General features: G+C 41.8%; 1 protein-coding gene across 10 annotated transcripts in view; it reads right to left on the bottom strand.

The window, feature by feature from the left end:
- The window catches only part of AKT3 (AKT serine/threonine kinase 3), a 258,802-nt gene that overhangs the window by 8,415 nt on the left and 231,929 nt on the right, over positions 1-18,458 (bottom strand). For 9 of the 10 annotated variants that reach the window (XM_073338268.1, XM_073338267.1, XM_073338266.1 and 6 more), the window contains one exon: positions 8,203-8,262. The exons of the other annotated variant lie outside the window; for it this stretch is intronic. In XM_073338268.1, the coding sequence (XP_073194369.1) occupies positions 8,203-8,262 (60 nt within the window). The remainder of the gene's footprint in view (positions 1-8,202; positions 8,263-18,458) is intronic. 10 annotated transcript variants of the gene reach the window in all.

Below are 18,458 nucleotides of genomic sequence, written 5' to 3' on the forward strand. Positions count from 1 at the left end.
TTGAATGACAGTTGAGTCCCTGACAGCTAGTATGACAGGCAAGTAGACTTCCGTCTGTCAGAGATGCTAGTTTAGAAACTAAGTAAGATGAGGAGCACAAAAACAAAATTAGTTTTCTTAGATAAATTGCACTATAGAAACATAATTAACTAGAAACTCTGAATGGGGTGTTTAGGGTGTATAAAAATTAATCATATTTTTTTAATTTTAAATACAGTTTTATTTTTAAATTATAACAACCTATGTTAAGGCCTACACTGTGTAATATATGTTAAAATCACTTTAAATTAAGCAGCACATTTGTTGCCAACTTTTAAAGAAAGTCAAACCACTGAACTGATGGAAGTTACTACTAAGCACTTGGCACCAGAATTTGCTGATGTGCCAAACCAGCTTTTGACAGTGGTATCCTCTTTTGCAGGTGTAGAGAGAATATTTTCTTCATTTTAATTTATTTACCTAGTTCAGTCCAACACTAATTCATTCAAAGTTTAGAAACTGACAGGGAGCTGAAAAGGCAGGAAAGCTTGTTTTCCTTTTCCAATCTATGAATAAAAACTAGGCGTGAGAGAACGAGATCTACTAGTTCTAAAATCTTAAAAGACATGGTAAATAAAAACAATCAGTACAGTTCACTAACTACAGATAATATTTCCTTTGTTTAATAAATCCTTTAGTTTTAAGTGCAAAGCATGTTTTGATAATTTTTGATAAACTCTTATCCATCTAGCACATTAAAGGTAGTTTTATGTAACTGATTAAAAATTGTGTCCTAGGCATTTTAATTACCATCCAAATAGAGCTTGATACAAATCACAAGTAAAACATTAATTATCTAGTAAATAAGAAATGCATTATTCAGCATTTTCTAAAGTACGTGCAAACATTAAGAATCTGAATATAAATTAAGCTATATAACTGCTTAAATAAATGTGTACAGATATAGTGTATCCTCCTAATTAGCAAAAAGAAGTTGCAGACTTAGTGTAAAGACTAGATTTAGTTGCAAATGAACATGTTTTAATAGTTACCAACCAATGAGAATCAACCTTTCTTTAGGAAAATAACTAAAAAGCATAAAAATGCAAAACAAGATTAAAATCAGCAATTAAAATCAAGCTTTCCTGCTTGCTGATTTAAATCATTTTGACTTAAATTAATCCACCCTGATGAGAGTCTCATTATTCACTGAAAGACCAACATTAGAGCACTTCTCTTACAAAGGCTTACATGTGTGCTTACCTTATACTCTGAGTAGTTGCAATCAAGTCAATAGGACTACTCAAAGAATGTAAAGGTAAGCTTGTGTGTAAGTCTTTGCAGGACAGGGCTCATGTTTGTCATTAACTGTTTCTAAAAAATAAACAATATGAACACGTACATTTTAAATGTCAAAAAGGTCAGTTCATGTTTAGGTCAGCCTCATGAACACAACATTTCTGAATTTTTTCCGCCATTTTCACAGTATTTTTTAAGTGCAAAGAAGAACTGTCATGGTTAAAAAACTGCTCCAGTTTATTGGTTTGTTCGTGCATGTAGACTACACATAGCCATGGAATTGGTCTGATCAATGGATGACAGAAGACATCATAGGTCCATCAGGAACTTCAACAGAAGATAGGTCGGGGCAACACAAATGTGTAAGGATCAGGAGCATCACCACCTTGGGGTGAAAAATGCAAGAGTAGGATTTTCACACCGAAAAAAGGGTACGAAGTTTTCACTATATCTTTAAGCAAAACTTGAAGCAAAATTGTAAACACGCTCCCAGCTCTAAACTTGACTAAATGCTGAATAATAGCAAAAATAGCAAATCTGTGTGAGAATTTTACAACATTGCTTGCCTTTAGTCAAGAAGATAATCCATTTCTAAGTGTTCATTATGTTTGCACGTGTTTGGTCTATCACATCTTAGAAAGCTCACCATGATAATAACCTTAGGTCCTTCAAATAAACTTAAAAATCTTCTTAAAATCAATCTCCATTTCCACCCCACCCTTTAATACTAATATGCACACGCCTTACTAGAGGATGTGGATTTCAGATCCATTTAATTTTTTGAGATGATTCTAAGCCAATTTCATCTGCCCAATAAGTGCTTCAGAACAACATGTATATTGTACTTGCATACTACATTAAATGCATCAAGTCCCTTAACATGTCCTGTTCCAGACGATATTAAAGCTTGGGTAACCTAGTTCCCAGTTTTGAACATACATTTTTGCTGTAGCTGCACTATGTAAAATCATCCTGTTAAGCAATCAAACAACTAAGTGAACGTCACTAGTGTGACTGGAATCTCTAAAAAAACTTTAGAAGCTGTTCATTGCTTACTTCAGATGTTCATTGCTAACATGACAGTGTAACTGGTTTAAAACAAAGGATTTTTGTACCGCTATCAAGTGGTTAAAGATGATCTGAAATACACTTCTATTCTCTTTTTAAAGAGATTAAAAAAAACGGACTTCCCCAATCATTAGCAGATTAGATAAACAAGTCTAGGCATAAACTGGTTTTAAAATGTATTTTTAAATGGGTTCCTGCTCCATTTATCTGCAAAGTCTTGCATTTGGGCTCCAAGGTTTCAGAGTTTTCACTGCTACTGCCTTCCACTGCTATGGAAGGCAACTACCACAACATAAAGGCAGCAGCTCCCTTTCCTGCTTTTGGTATTAATCTTACAATCCACTTTTGAAGGAGAAACAGAGTCAACATTTACAAATGGAAGCATTTTTTAATTTGGAGCCTCAATCTATAGTGTGTTAATGATCTGGGATCTGTATGCCATCTTTTAAATATAGTCAATTTCTAAAAGGCATCTCTGTTAAACTTAAAATATAAGAAGTTCCAAATAATGTTATTTAATGTAATCAGAGACACAGAATAGTATCTGCATATTTTCAACTCAAACTAAAATCTGAAGTTAGCAGTTTCAGTGTCTTTCCTATATTAGAGGCCAAATCCTGGTCCCATTGAAGCCAATCGATTTACACTTGAGGCTAGGGTTTAGCTCTATCACACCTCAACTTTGAAACATTATCACCAAACAATTCACTTGTCAATTTACTCCACAGCACAAAGAACAAAACTACAATGCAACACTATAGCAAAAATATTGGCAAACTATTCTGCATGTTCTGCATATTCTGATATGTTTTTTTAAATCCGTTGTGATTTGTCAGACTTTTGCATAACATAAAATTTACAAAAGCACTCATCTTTACTAGTTACTTTGCAGTCTTCATTAAATTACCACACAGTTCAAAAAACAATTTTATCCCATTTAATCCTTTGGTACTGCTACACAGATCTATAAGCAGTACACATGTTGGAGGAAAAACTAACCCTTCACACCATAATCAATGGAGACTATAATCCTAGCATAACTATACTGTGTAACCAGAATGATAATGTAACTATGTTGTAACTAACTAGCCACGTTGGGAACTGTTTTTTGAGCAGCATGCTGTCCCGATTTGACCTGTAACTGCCAGCGCTTCACCTTTAATTCTAAACACCTCTATACACTTTTCCGGAAAGGAGGTAATTATTCAGACTGTAGTAAAATCCATGAATGGTGCATTAAAAAAAAACAACCCACACAACCAACCACACACACAGGTGAATTCCAATGGTTTTCAAATCCAGATATTTTCACGTTTTCATTCACCCAAAGAATGTTTTAACTGACTGCTGTTAACCTGAAAGTTGTGCTAGTAAGAGGAAAATATCTATGATACACTGGATAAACACCACAAAGACACAAAAGGATAACAGAATGCCACAGACATTTTTAGTAATTGGAACAGATTCTGCTGTCAGTTATATCTGTGTAATTCCATTAATCCTATGACACAAACTTCTAATTGGATGGTCTGTTTCTTTAAGCATGTTTTCCTCCTCTTGGTTGCATACCTATATCTATAATTTAACCAGAATTTTCACTCAAAATCTATGGGTGGGATTGACGAAGGGGCTTATGAGTTGTAGTGCTGACCATCCACAGTGTCTAACTTTTACACACCTAGAAAATCCAGGAACAATTCTGGGATCCACAAAGCCAAGTTAGGCACCTCGGCTCCCTGCACAATGAATGGGGAGAGAGAGGTGCCAAAAAAATATGATTCACGAAAGCCAGCAAGCTAGGCAGGGAGCTGCCTAAGATAACCAGAGGCTTTTAGCCCAGTGGTTAGAGCACTCACCTTGGAGGTGGAAGACCCAGATTCAATTTCCTCCTCTCTGCCAAAGAGGGAGAAAGAATTTTTACAGGAGTCTCCCACCTCTCAGGAGGGTACCCTAACCACTGGGCTATCCCACTCTCTCTCTGGTTCAATGACTGTCTCACTGTGGATAAATACTTAGTCACTGGGCCAGAGAGAGAGTAGGAATGACTCTGTAGCCCAGTGGTTAAGGCCCAATTCCATGTCCAGTCCCCCAGCTCCAATCCCTCTTTCATTATTTATCCACACTGGAACAGCTTCAAAAGGAGAGAGGCTGAGGGAGCCCCACATCAGAATACCCCATAGCTCAGTGGTTAGAGCACCCTCCTAAGAGGCGAGGGACTCCTGTTCAAATTCTTTGTCCCCGTCTGGCAGAGAACGGGGAATTGAACCTGGGTCTCCCACATCCCAGGTGAGTGCTCTAATCAGTGGGCTAAAAGTTATAAGGTGGGTACCACTACAAATGGAACCTGAACTAATAGGTGTCCTTTGAGCATACCTACTGAACCAGACCCCACAGAGGCTACAGGTGGTTGAACACCTATCTTCTCCTGATTTGTGAATCACTGTGGGGCTTAGGTGGGAGACAGGCATTCAGATGCCTAGAGTGAAGTAGCAGCACACATACCCAGGAGCAGAAACACAGCTGCTTACAGTGTACGGCAGGTGTTTGGTGGATCGCAATGGAGCCAAAACTGGGATTTTGGCACCTAAGTCTGGGGTTTAGACACTCAAGTACCTTAGTGGATCCCACCCTATGTGACTAAAACATTCTTTCACCTACATATACTACTTAGAATGGTGCTATGAAAATTATAATTTTACAAAAATATGTGGTTTTCATTTAACTTGATTTGATTGGAAAATATTATAACACAACGATAAAGATTTTTAAATTAATACAGTCTTCTTATTATTACCTATTTAAAAGCTAAATACAGATCTAAACCTGAAGTCAGAAAGAGAATTTATCCCTCAAATATAAACTAATCTACAAAACAACTTTAAAAAATTGACAGGTTTCAGAGTCGCAGCCGTGTTAGTCTGTATCCACAAAAAGAACAGGAGTACTTGTGGCACCTTAGAGACTAACTAATTTATTAGAGCAGAAGCTTTTGTGGGCTACAGCCCACTTCACTGGATGCATAGAATGGAACATATAGTAAGAAGATATATATACACACATACAGAGAAGGTGGAAGTTGCCATACAAACTGTAAGAGGCTAATTAATTAAGATAAGCTATTATCAGCAGGAGAAAAAAACTTTTGTAGTGATAATCAAGATGGCCCATTTAGACAAGAAGGTGTGAGGATACTTAACATGGGGAAATAGATTCAAAATGTGTAATGACCAGCCACTCCCAGGCTCTATTCAAACCCAAGTTAATGGTATTTAGTTTGCATACTAATTCAAGCTCAGCAGTTTCTCATTGGAGTCTGTTTTTGAAGCTTTTCTGTTGCAAAATTGCCACCCTTAAGTCTTTTACTGAGTGGCCAGAGAGGTTGAAGTGTTCTCCTACTGGTTTTTGAATGTTATGATTCCTGATGTCAGATTTGTGTCCCTTTATTCTTTTGTGTAGAGACTGTCCAGTTTGGCCAATGTACATGGCAGAGGGGCATTGCTGGCACATGATGGCATATATCACATTGGTAGATGTGCAGGTGAACGAGCCCCTGATGGCATGGCTAATGCGACTAGGTCCTATGATGGTGTCACTTGAATAAATATGTGGACAGAGTCGGCATCGGGCTTTGTTGCAAGGATAGGTTTTTGTTGTGATGTGTGTGGTTGCTGGAGAGTATTTGCTTCAGGTTGGGGGGGGGGTGTCTGTAAGCAACGACTGGTTTGTCTCCCAAGATCTGTGAGAGTGAAGGATCATTTTTCAGGATAGGTTGTAGATCTTTGATGATGCGCTGGAGAGGTTTTAGTTGGGGGCTGAAGGTGACAGCTAGTGACGTTCTGTTATTTTCTTTGTTGGGCCTGTCCTATAGTAGGTGACTTCTGGGTACTCTTCTGGCTCTATCAATCTGTTTTTTCAGTTCAGCAGGTGGATATTGTAGTTTTAAGAATGCTTGATAGAGATCTTGTAGGTGTTTGTCTCTGTCTGAGGGATTGGAGCAAATGCGGTTGTATCTTATGCAATAATAAATTTGTTAGTCTCTAAGGTGCCACAAGTACTCCTGTTCTTTTTTTAAAAAAATGAAAAACTTCCTTTTACCACAATATTCACATCTCTTTATTTACAAAAACACACACATTTCCCGGCATTCTCTCTCCCCCCACCCTCATTTAATTCTGCAACACAGCCAGTCACAGACAGGGGGACAAAGTAATATGGACTTGCTGATACAAAGAAGTTCCCAAGCAATGTGCCCACCTATAAAATGGTCGTAAGATTCCAGAACAAGTTGTATACCTGTAAAACATTCCAGTTTTTTGGTCTTCTCAAGTTAAGCTTTTCAACAATTCAGAGAGCAGGCCACCCATCATGGTTTGAAATCAAATGATCTGCTCCACTCGCAATTCAACAGCCATCACTATATTATCATTTTCCAAGAATCTGTTACAGTTTTCAACAAATAATATAAGCAACTTAGGTAGTATTAAATATGCAGCAGACTGCACCCTATTTAGCAATCCCAGTACATATCTCCAGTAGAACAGAGTGCTCAACTCATGGGAAAAAAATAATTCAAGATATGACCTTTATGTTGGGGATGTTAGCCTGACCTCAGCTGGGGGTGGCAAAGATGACAATATAGGAACCTTTCTTATCTCTAACTACTGTGGCCCTATAGTAATTGTTAGTGAGCAACAAAATAACAGAGAGGCAGGAAATGATCACATATAGTAATAAAAATAAAGAGCAATACACAGCTCTTTAGTAAGATATCGCAACCTACAGGTCCTTCTATAAAATTTGACCACATCAGCAAGTGACTATGGGTCTGAACCAAAGCCCACTGAAGTCAGTAGATCAAATGAAATATTCTCATTGACTTCAGTGAGCTCTGAATCAGGCTCCATGCAGACTTCATCTGTCTAAATGAGTGATGATTCTTAGAATACTTTGAAAATTTGCCTGTTGGTTACAAAAGAAGAGTGTTGCATGAATCTTACAGTGCAGAAAGGGAGAACAACAATAATCAGATGTCTTAAATACTGTTAAATATTACCAACTATAGAGATGTTTCACAATAGAAAGGGAGTGGTGTCATCTAATCCCATCCGAAGGGGGAAAAACACTATTTTATATTAAGTAGTTAGGTGTGTCTCAGTAACATTCAGTGACTCAGTCGATGAAACTAGAAATTATGTCAGTATTCCAGACAGTTGGGAAAATATAACAAGAAAAACACACAAAACTCCAGGCTGCAACCGGAAGCGAAAAACTTGATATAAAATACTTTGTTGATGTTTTTGAATTCATTCTGACTACATTGCCTTTCACCACCAAGACATTCCAAGCAATTTACAAAGCAACAGGAGATACTCATAATGCAGAAACTGTGTAGAAAAACATGGCAGCCCCTATCACCTTGTGTGTGTGTGTGTGTATAATATCTATATATTCACACACATCAACACAAAAAAAGCTACAAAAAAGAGAAAATGGGAGCTAAGATTGAGATATACAAGTACATGTGACACACAGTGCCCAGGAGTGTCTCTCCATTCCTTTCATATTTTTTCCACTAGCAGAATCATTTTATGTAATCATGACTGTAAGTATAAACACACTTATGCTTCAGTCATGATTGTATAAAATTATGCACCAGTCCTTTTGATCTATTCAGCCTATTCATGCACACACAACTGTACCTCAATTCTTTTTTCAAAACACCAAATCAACCTCCTGCTCTGCCATCCCATGCACAGCTCATAAAAATCTTCCCTTGACCACTGTAAACAAAATGTTGTGGCTATTTTCAAAACATATCACCCAATTTTAGAGGAAGAACCTCTACAAAAAATTTACCGGCTTCTGTAGAATTCTTGTCAAGAAATGAGGAACCGGCACATGGAGCTTCGGCGCCACCTCCAGAAGAAAATGAGAGAAATGCAGTAAGAAATCCTTTCCTAATGACCTTTCCCATAACGTGGAAGCATAAAAAGCGGTATAAACCATTTACATAAATGTAGACACAGAGGGATATTGTATTATGACTGCACATTTATGGGATTAGAGGCATACTCATTTGCTTGAAACCGACTTTATGAGTGATGTCACCAGTGCTCAAGTTGGACCAAGTCCACACCACAGAGTCTTCATACTTTTTTTGAGGCTGCCATCTTGTTCTTTAGAAACTACACTTTCATTTAAAAACAAAAAATAAAAGTCTCCAGTGCTTACAGATGTTAAGAAATCCTTAAACATATGAACTAAGCATAACTGCTGCAGAGATGTCTATCTGAGTTTGTAGAAAGCCTGAAACAACAATTCCAGGAGAAGTGAACTGCCCCATTCATCTCAAATGGGTTTTAGCTCAGAAGCTCAATCATGAGGACTTAAATGTCCACACTGTTAACTATTACACTATTGATTACAGCATTTAAAAAAGGACAATCATATTATGAAGATTTCCATAGTCTACTGTGAGTAACATTTCAATTTGGTGCCACAAATGGTGCTTGGGTGATTCCACCACATCTTGCTCCACCCTTCTGACCCGTGAAATCAAAAGTCCAGAGGAAAGGAGCTGAGCACAACAAGGCACCCACGCCTACATCTCAACCAGCAGCTCTGGTAGGAACTAAAAAGCCAGGTGGCCTTGTCCCGTGACTGCTGCTCCTCCCTCTGCTCCAGGCTCCCTCAGGCTCAGGCAGACAACACAGCACCAGTTACACCGAGATGACATGTTTCAGCCCTTTCTTCATAACCTAGGAAGACTGGAAATACTTTTTTTAAATTAAAGTTTAGGAGTGTGACTTCACCACATGCCTCTGGCAGCCAATGTCCAAGGCATGTGTCTATTGTGCATATGCCTTAACGCAATCCCAGACCAGGTTTTCCTTTACCCCACAGAGGGAATCGCACCTGGAGAGCCCAGGAGAACATGCAAGATCAAATTTTGAACATCTGCACAGTCTCTTGTGAATGGCATCTCCTTTTGGCATCCAAAGTAGGTGAACCTTGGGACAGTACCACCCCTTTTCCCCACCCTCAGCTCAAGATCTGGATGCTACCTATCATTCATGAACAGTAAGGGCAAATACAGTATCTCACTGTGTGCAATTATATAAAGAGATTTTATACCACTCTGAGGCTTTTCATGCTTTCTAATTGATTTATTTCCACTGTACAAATAGTTCAATATAGTAGAAAATATTCCATATAATCCAAAGGTTAATCAATCAAATGATAATCTTTATGTCTTGGAAACTCCTGACCACCATTTTAGTTACTTACAAATGGCTGAAAATATTATGGAGTAGCTGTGATGCACTCACGCTGAAACTACCAAACTAAAAAAAAAAAAAAAAAAGAAGAAGCTGATTCTGACTTTGCCTCATAAAGGTCACATAAAAAGGAATTTAACCTCAAACTGGCATGAACTGAACATCACATTAAGACCCTGATCACACACTTATGTATATGTTTATATCTAACCATGTGAGTAATTCCACTGAAACCAATGGGACCCTATAGATGCTTAAAGTTAAGCAAATACATACTGTGTGCAGGATCAGGGCCTAAACAATTTTCATTTCATACCGATGAAAAATATAATAATACAACACCATTGGTTAAATATGTCATTTACCTGAGTAATTCCCAGTGAAGGGTAAATAGCCACACCTCTTAATTCTTTAACACTTCTCAATGTATTATCCAACTGAAATAAATTATAGCCAAAATGTCAAACCTGGATGACTGAAATTTGGCTCCTAAATCCATATTTAGGCACCTAAATAAAAGTTTAGCCTGAACATCCATGTATTTAGATGCCTATATGCAGATTTAGGAGTCAAACTTCAATAAACAGAGGGAAGAGCTTCAGCTAGTGTAAACTGCCTTCATTCCAATGGAGTGAAGACAATTTATACCAGCTCAATTTATACCCCAAATTTGAAAATGTTGACCAATATTTATAACATACTGTTAGGGGTTTAATCATGGATACTTGTTTCTACAGCTATATTGACAACTACAAAAGCACACAGATTTTTATTATCTCTATCATGGTTGTTCTGCAGACCTTCCAATAGCATCATATAAATATAAGAAGAAACTGAACAATGAAAACCAATATCCACGTTCATTCATTAGGGATGACCATTCGTAACCTACTCATAATTACATTTCAGTATGACACTGGTTTTTCCCAATTCCTGACAACAAAAATACTGTACACTCTTGCTCTTTACACATTTGTATGAATTACAACATGGGAAGTATAATTTTCACTTTGACTACAGTGTGTATGTTTTAAAAGTATATAACAGATAACTTTAAAATATACACATCATTACAACTCACTATAAATGTCATCATATGTTGTACCTTAAAAGCTACCATCTAGTTTACTACACTGAGTCTTAATACAAGTCAAAGGATGTGTCAATTTTAAGCTTCTTTCTAGTTCTAAAAGTCAAGTCTTGGAATATTAGTGTAATTTACATTTTAATGCCCAGAAATCACATGTTGGGTCATCCTATCAAACTTTACTGGAGATCTATATCACTGATCCTTTTAAATGGCTACTTTGCAGCAATCAACGGAATAAATTACATGCTGATAATAAACTTAGGTGTGATTTCAGGAGACTGACTCATTAGTTAGTTAAAGCAGACGGAGAAAATCCTAAATCAAATTGTGTAAAGAAAATGGTGAGAGCATACCTCTAGAAATACTAACATTCACTCTCATTCTATCACAAGTGCGCTCATCCATAACTTTTGAAAGTATTTCTCACAATTCACATATGTAACAAAAATACTGTACACTCTTGCTCTTTACACATTTGTATGAATTACAACATGGGAAGTATAATTTTCACTTTGACTACAGTGTGTATGTTTTAAAAGTATATAACAGATAACTTTAAAATATACACATCATTACAACTCACTATAAATGTCATCATATGTTGTACCTTAAAAGCTACCATCTAGTTTACTAGATGTAAACTAAAAGTAGAACTTTTGAAAGTATTTCTCACAATTCACATATGTATTCACCATTTATGAAACGGTTTGGACTAACTGATCAATGAAGATTACAAACAGTTTAGGTAGGTGATGTTCTCACACAGATTGGAACTCATTAGCCAAATCACTGTACATAGCAATACACCAATACATTTTAAAAGGGACACTGACAAAGTTGGTAGCCCCAAAATTTGACCTACCTTTTTGCTGTTTTTCCTTACATATATCTGCAAAGACTGTGTAGTTCTTTTGTGTTCTTTCCAAAACAAATTTTTCAGTGCTCCTTAAAAAAGTAAATAAATGCTAACAGCTCAATACCAATCTGAGCAAACTTTCAATAGCAAAACAGTGTATGAATGCAATAGAGGGAAAGTGTTTTGGTAAAGAACAAGATTTCAGCATAAAGTTTCCAATGGATTATCATACTGATATTTTAACATTTTGAAAAATACATTGTCAGTGTGTCCTTTAAACTGTTGGTTTTCCTTTAGTGACCATAAAGCTTTTGTTTTGTTTTTTAAACAGTTGATATAATGGGCAAAAAGCGATTGGAACCTCCATGACTTATTAAAACCAACATCCATAAGAATCCAAAATTGCTTTTTGTGGTTTCTTTATGTCATGTAAATTCCGTCAGCTGGCATTATTTTGCTAATAAGTAGGTTTTGTGCATATAATTTAAATACCATTGGAAATCCAATGAAAAGATCAGACTGGTTAACCATTTTCTGATCCTTTTACTACTTTGCACAGAAGCAACAAAAAAGAGAATTGAGAAGATCTATTTGCAACGATTATGATGATGTTGCAGGCAATTATACTGAAGTATGACTCTCAAACAGGAATTGCCTAAAGAGAGCTGTGGGAATTCTCCCACTCCGACCTCCCTTCCTTAAACCCTGATTCAACTGAAGCCTTTAAGTATGTACTAAGTAATAGGAGTTCAGCACATCCTTAAGTGCTCTCTTGAATCAGAGGCCCTGGAACAACATTTGACAATTTAAAAATTACATTTTCTTCTAGCCTAAATAAAAGTATAAATACTCCAAAAAAAGGTCTTAAAGGAGTCAGAGAAAATTCAACATTCATTTATGTCTAAAAAGACTAATATAAGACCGTGCCAACCTATTTAGTTTCTCAGTCTCATACACAGTAAAAAAAAAAAAAAAAATGCAGTAATCAACCCCATCGGGATTGAAATGATCATAGGAAGTGCCTGGCAAGGTCATTCTCTTTCCTTTGCCTTCATGATTTTTTTTTCTGCCAAAAAATAGATACATCAGAACAAAATGGATAACTATTATCCAATTTTTCATTTCAGAACAAGGACTTTCTCTGCTCTTGCCTACTTTACAGCACATTATTATTATTCAGTTAATGTCAACAAACTGATCCAATTAGACAGCAGTATCAGACAGCCAATCATTCATTTGCATCTGTTGGTCAGCCAGAGCTAATATCTGTTGCAAACAAGGTAGTGTCCTATTGTTATGAAACATTTATCAACTTTAGGGTTTAGGTTAAATAATCTTGTTTCTAGTAACAATAGACTGCAGTCTGGTGAACAAGAGATGCACATTTTTCTAATAAAAATGTCCAGTTAGATGCATTAGTGTAGAGTGCACGCATATACAAAAGCACATGCTTCTTTGTTTTCCACTAGCCCAAAAATGAGGAAGTGGTCATACATTTAGGAGAAGTCCTTCCAGTACAACCAGTAAGATAGTGCTGAAGTAAAACAAACACATTTTATGTGCTTAGGATTCTGTTTTTCCCCTGGCATCATCGTGCCTAACACATCCATCACATGCAGGTATTGTAACTATGGGGATCCTCTTTTAATTGTTCAGTTAAGCGATTTTCATTTCTCATATCAGCAGGTTTAATTTCTCAATACAGTCATGGAAATGGTAAACAATGCTTAGGATCACTCCTATTTTAAGACCCTATTGAGGGCCCAATCCAACTCCCAGGGGCAGCGGCAGCTAACACCCACCAAAATGGAAATACTGTGGGGTCTGAGCTACGTTTCCACCCTGGCCCCCACGTTTCATTCATAAGCAAGTTGTTTCATGCACTCAGGCAGGGCGGGAGTGAGACTCAGAGGGGCTGGAGTGGCTGTAGCAGCATTCAAGATCAGGCCTAGGAGCCTCAGCTCCCCCCAATTCCCTTGAGGGTGCCCCATATTACATTTTCTCATGCAGAGCATAACCTCACACTCCCCTTACTATTCCTAACACCCCAACTCCCCCTGCAGAGCACCTACCCTGCTCCCCTTCCTAGCCTTAACACACAGGACTTCCCCCACTCTACAAGCAGGGACATCCACCCTGACTTACATAGACATCTGACTTCTTCCCGCTCTCCCTGACTCTCCCCGCTTCCCATGCTTAGTTTGGTGCTTCATACATTTAGGTTTCACTATGCATCTCCACCCACCCAATCCCCATTCAAAGCAAGCTTCCACCGCCTCTGAATCGAAATACTTGCAGTGATTTCAATGGGTGCAGGATCAGATCCTGATAGAGAAGCACTGTCTTATTGGCTTGCAACTAACTGAAGCACATGCTTAAAGTTAAGCACATGCATAACTGTGTGTCTGGATCAGGTAGGGTGACCAGATGGCAAATGTGGTAAATCGGGACAGGGGGTGGGGGGTAATAGGTGCCTATATAAGAAAAAGCCCCAAATACCGGGACTGTCCCTATAAAATTAGGACATCTGGTCACCCTAGGATCAGGGCCAGAGTGCTCAGTGCCATGCAGAATCAAGCCCATTGTCCTTAAATTTGATTTTTCTTTTTTCTTGTTTAGTTGAGAAAGACCCTTGAAGTTTGTTTGGCAGCATCTTCCCCTTGTTTCCCACTCACAGCGCCCTTGTATTTATGCTTTTATATATTTTGCAACACAAATAGTTTTAACTTAAATATTAAAAAACCAATTCCCTTGAGGGTGCGCCATATTACATTTTCTCTAGCATATTTTTAACTATACTCTTGCTGGGGCAACCGAAATTTGCCTTAGAAGCGAAGGAGATTTTGTCTTAAAAAATTCGAGATGCGTTGCTCATGTCTTTTCCACAATATGTGTGCGTGCTCGCCACGTGTGCTGGTGCCGGAAGTTTTTCCCCTAGCAGTACCCGTAGGTGAGAGCGCCCCCGCACGACCCCTGGAGCAGTGCCTGCCCACCCTCAGTTCCTTCTTGCCAGACAACTTTGACAGAGGGGAAGGAGGGTGGGATGTGGAATAGACATGAGCAACACATCTCGAAGAACACCAGTTATGGAAAAGGTAACTGTCTTTTCTTCTTCGAGTGATTGCTCATGTGTATTCCACAATAGGTGATTCCAAGCTATATTTGTTGGAGGTGGGTAGCAGCTCACGAGTTCTTGGGACAGAGTACCGCTCTGCTGAACCCAGCATCATCCCTGGCCTGGGAGATGATTGCATAGTGCAAGGTGAACATGTGAACCGAAGACCACGTGGCAGCCCTACAAATGTCCTGGATGGGGACATGGGCCACGAAGGCAGCCAACGAGGCCTGCGCTTGAGTCAAGTGTGCCCTCACAATGGGTGGCGGGGCCAGCTCATAACAGGAACGGATGCACAAAGTGATCCCCTTAGAAAGCCGCTGAGTGGAAATCGGCTGACCTTTCGCACACTCAGCCAAGGTGACGAACAGTAGCCAAGACTTTCTGAACAGTTTGGTCCACTCGAGGTAGAAAGCCAGAGCTCACTTCACGTCGAGCGTGTGGAGACGGCGTTCCTCACTAGTCGCGTGAGGCTTGGGACAGAGGACTGGCAGAAAAACGTCCTGCCATGGCGGAGCTACCGCCAGCCCAGAGAGGGTCCTGTACCAGTGCTGCCTGGGCCACGCCGGGGCAACGAGGAGGACCCTGGATTTGTCAGTCTTTATCTTCTCCAGGGCCCTGCTGATCAGAGGGAACGGGGAAAAGGCACAGAGGAGCTGGCCTGACCAGGACAGGGTAAAGGCATCGGAGATAGTGCCCCTCCCTAGGCCCCACCCCTGGAGCAGAACCAGCATTATCGTCAGTTCTGCTGGGTCGCAAATAAGTCCACCTGGGGAGTACCCCACCTTCGGAAGAGCTGGTGAGCCACTTCCGGGTGTAGAGACCACTCGTGCTGAGAGGAAAAATCCCTACTCATGCGATCCGCCCTCACATTCCACATGCCCGACAGGTGGAAGGCTTTTAGCTAGATGTCATGGGCTATACAGAAGTCCCACAGACTGAGGGCTTCATGGGAGAGGGTAGAGGATTGGGCCCCGCCTTGCCTGTTGATATAGAACATCGAGGCCATGTTGTCCGTGAGGACCCTGACTACCTTGCCCTCCAGGTGCAAGCGGAAGGCCATACACGCCAGTTACACCACCCTGAGTTCCTTGACATTTATATGAAGGGGTAGGTCTTGTAGAGACCGCAGGTCTTGGGTCTGAAAGTTCCCCACATGAGCCCCCCAACCCAAGTCTGAAGCGTCCCTATACCTGAACGGGACCCCTTGGAGCATGTTGTTTGGGGCGGACCACCATCGCAGGGAGGTGATCACCGAGTTCGGCACAGTGAGGACTTTGTCCATTCTGTCCATGGCCTGGGATAACTGCGAGGCCAGCCAGAGCTGGAGGGGCCTCATTCTGAGTCTGGCATCACGGACCACATATGTGCACGCAGACATGTGATCCAGCAATTGCAGGCAAGCCCTGGCTGTCATCACCAGGAACCTTGTAACCAAGTCAATGAGCGCTTTCAGGGTCTCGAACCTGTCTGGTGGGAGAGGGGCCCTGGCCAACATTGCGTCCAGTAGCGCCCCGATAAACTCTATGCGTTAGACTGGGACTAACGTGGACTTTGCGTTGTTTATCAACAGGCCCAGGGCAGTACATGTGGACAGGAGGAGCACCACATGATTCCCCCCCCCACAACCGGGAAGTGCCTTTGACGAGCCAGTCATCCAGATACGGGAATATCTGGACCCCCTGGCGTCTGAGGTAGGGCACTACCACCGCCATACACTTTGTAAAGACCCTGAGGGTAGTGGACAGACCAAACGGGAGGACTGTGAATTGGTAGTGAATCTGGGCTCACCATGAAACGGAGAAAGTGTCTGTGCCCCTCGAATATGTGGATGTGGATGCATCCTGTAGATCGAGGGCAGCGTACCAGTCCCTGGGATCCAGGGAGGGGATGATGGAGGCCAGGGAAACCATGCAGTGGTTCAGGCCTCGCAGGTCCATGATGGGCCTGAGCCCCCCTTTGGCCTTCGGGATAAGGAAATACTGGGAGTAATACCCCTTGCCCAGAAACTCCTTGGGCACTGCCTCTATAGCTCCCAGATCCAGGAGCTGCCCCACCTCCCGCTCGAGCAGAGCCTTGTGAGAGGGGTCCCCCAGGAGGGATGGGGCAGAGGGCGGTTGGGTGGGGAGGAGGTAAACTGAACGGTGTAACCTAGGGAGATGGGGTTGAGGACCCATCGGTCCGAGGTGAGCCGCGACCATTCCAGGAGGAAAGAACACAACCGATTGGAGAAAGGAAGCTTTATTGGGGGTAGGTCCCTGATGAGAACTGGCGGGGTACCCCCGAGCGTACCGTCAAAAATGCCTTTTGCCCATCTGATTGACCTTAGAAGACCCAGGCTCGGGGGCAGGCCAGTATTGCTGTTGCGGGTGCTTTCTATAGTACCGCTGCTTTCTGTTGGCAGCCTCTTACTTTGGGAGGGCAGCCTGGGCGGGAGCCTGCTACAGCTTGAACTTGGGTTTTGCCTGAGGAGGGACACAGAGGCCCAAGGTCTGGAGGGTCGTGCGGGAGTCTTTCATGCCATGCAGCCTTGCGTCTGTTTCCTCAGCAAACAGAGCCTTCCCATCGAAAGGGAGATCCTGCATAGACAACTGTGCATCGCTGGAGAGCCCAGAGAGCAGAAGCCATGATGCCCGTCTCATGGACACAGCTGAGGCCATGGACCGTGCGGCCGTGTCCGCTGCATCCGAAGCGGCCTGCAGGGATGCCCTTGCGGCTGCCGCCCCTTCCTCCATGAACACCTTAAACTCCTTATCATGCTCCTGGAGGGAGTCCTCAAACTTGGGGAGGGATTCCCAGAGGTTAAACTCATAGGAATCCAGGAGAGCCTGACAGTTTGCTACTCGTAGCTGAAAGCTTGACGACAAATAAACTTTTCTCCCAAAAGCATCCAGCCTCTGAGAGTCTTTGTTCTTGGGGGTCGGGGCTGGTTTCCCCTGCTGCTCCCTGTGGTTGACCGACTCGCCCACCAAGGAGTTGGGCACTGGGTGGGTATACAGATACTCATGTCCCTTCAGGGGTACAAAGTACTTGAGCTCCGCCTTTTTAGAGATGGGAGCCAACGAGGCAGGTGTTTGCCACAGGGCATTTGAAATTCTTGGCACCCCTTCATGAAGTGGGAAGGCCACCCTGCCAAGTGCTGAAGGGGACAGATCATTGAACAGGGAGTCTGAGGGTTCTTCCATCTCCTCAGCCTGGAGACGGAGGCTTGCTGCCACCCTTTTTAGGAGGTCTTGGTGGGCCCGGTAGTCCTCCTGCGGGACAGAGGGGGGCGGGGCCACAATCAGCTCCTCCAGATGGGGCCAGGCCGGTGCGGTGCTTTGGGTGTCGTCTGGCACTGGAGGATCCATCACCTAGTCAGACTACAGGCACGGTACCGAGTGAGCCTTTTTTCTGGCAGTCTAAAGATGGATGCCAACGGTGCTCCCGAGGCCCCAGCCACCGAGTGAGCCCCCACCAGGGGCTGCACCAGAGGCCACGGTGCCCACTGGTACCACTGGGCCGGCCACGACGTTTGGTGCCATTACGCTTGCTGAGGCACCGGCGGGGCCAGCTGTTCGGGCTAGCTAGCTTGGCCTATACACGGGCGGCGGTGAGGGGAGGCCAGGCTGGCGTATAATCCGCTGCTGCCTCTGGACTGGGAGTATCAGCGGTGCCGGGATCTACGTCGGCCACGGGACCGCACCGATGGTAGTATCTGCTCCGCGAACAGCCTCGACAGGTGTACCCACTTCGGCAATCGGGGCTACGGTGCCTTGGCGGAGACTTGGAATG

Source organism: Lepidochelys kempii, chromosome 3 (assembly GCF_965140265.1).
Source record: "Lepidochelys kempii isolate rLepKem1 chromosome 3, rLepKem1.hap2, whole genome shotgun sequence".
Classification (NCBI taxonomy): Eukaryota; Metazoa; Chordata; order Testudines; family Cheloniidae; genus Lepidochelys; species Lepidochelys kempii.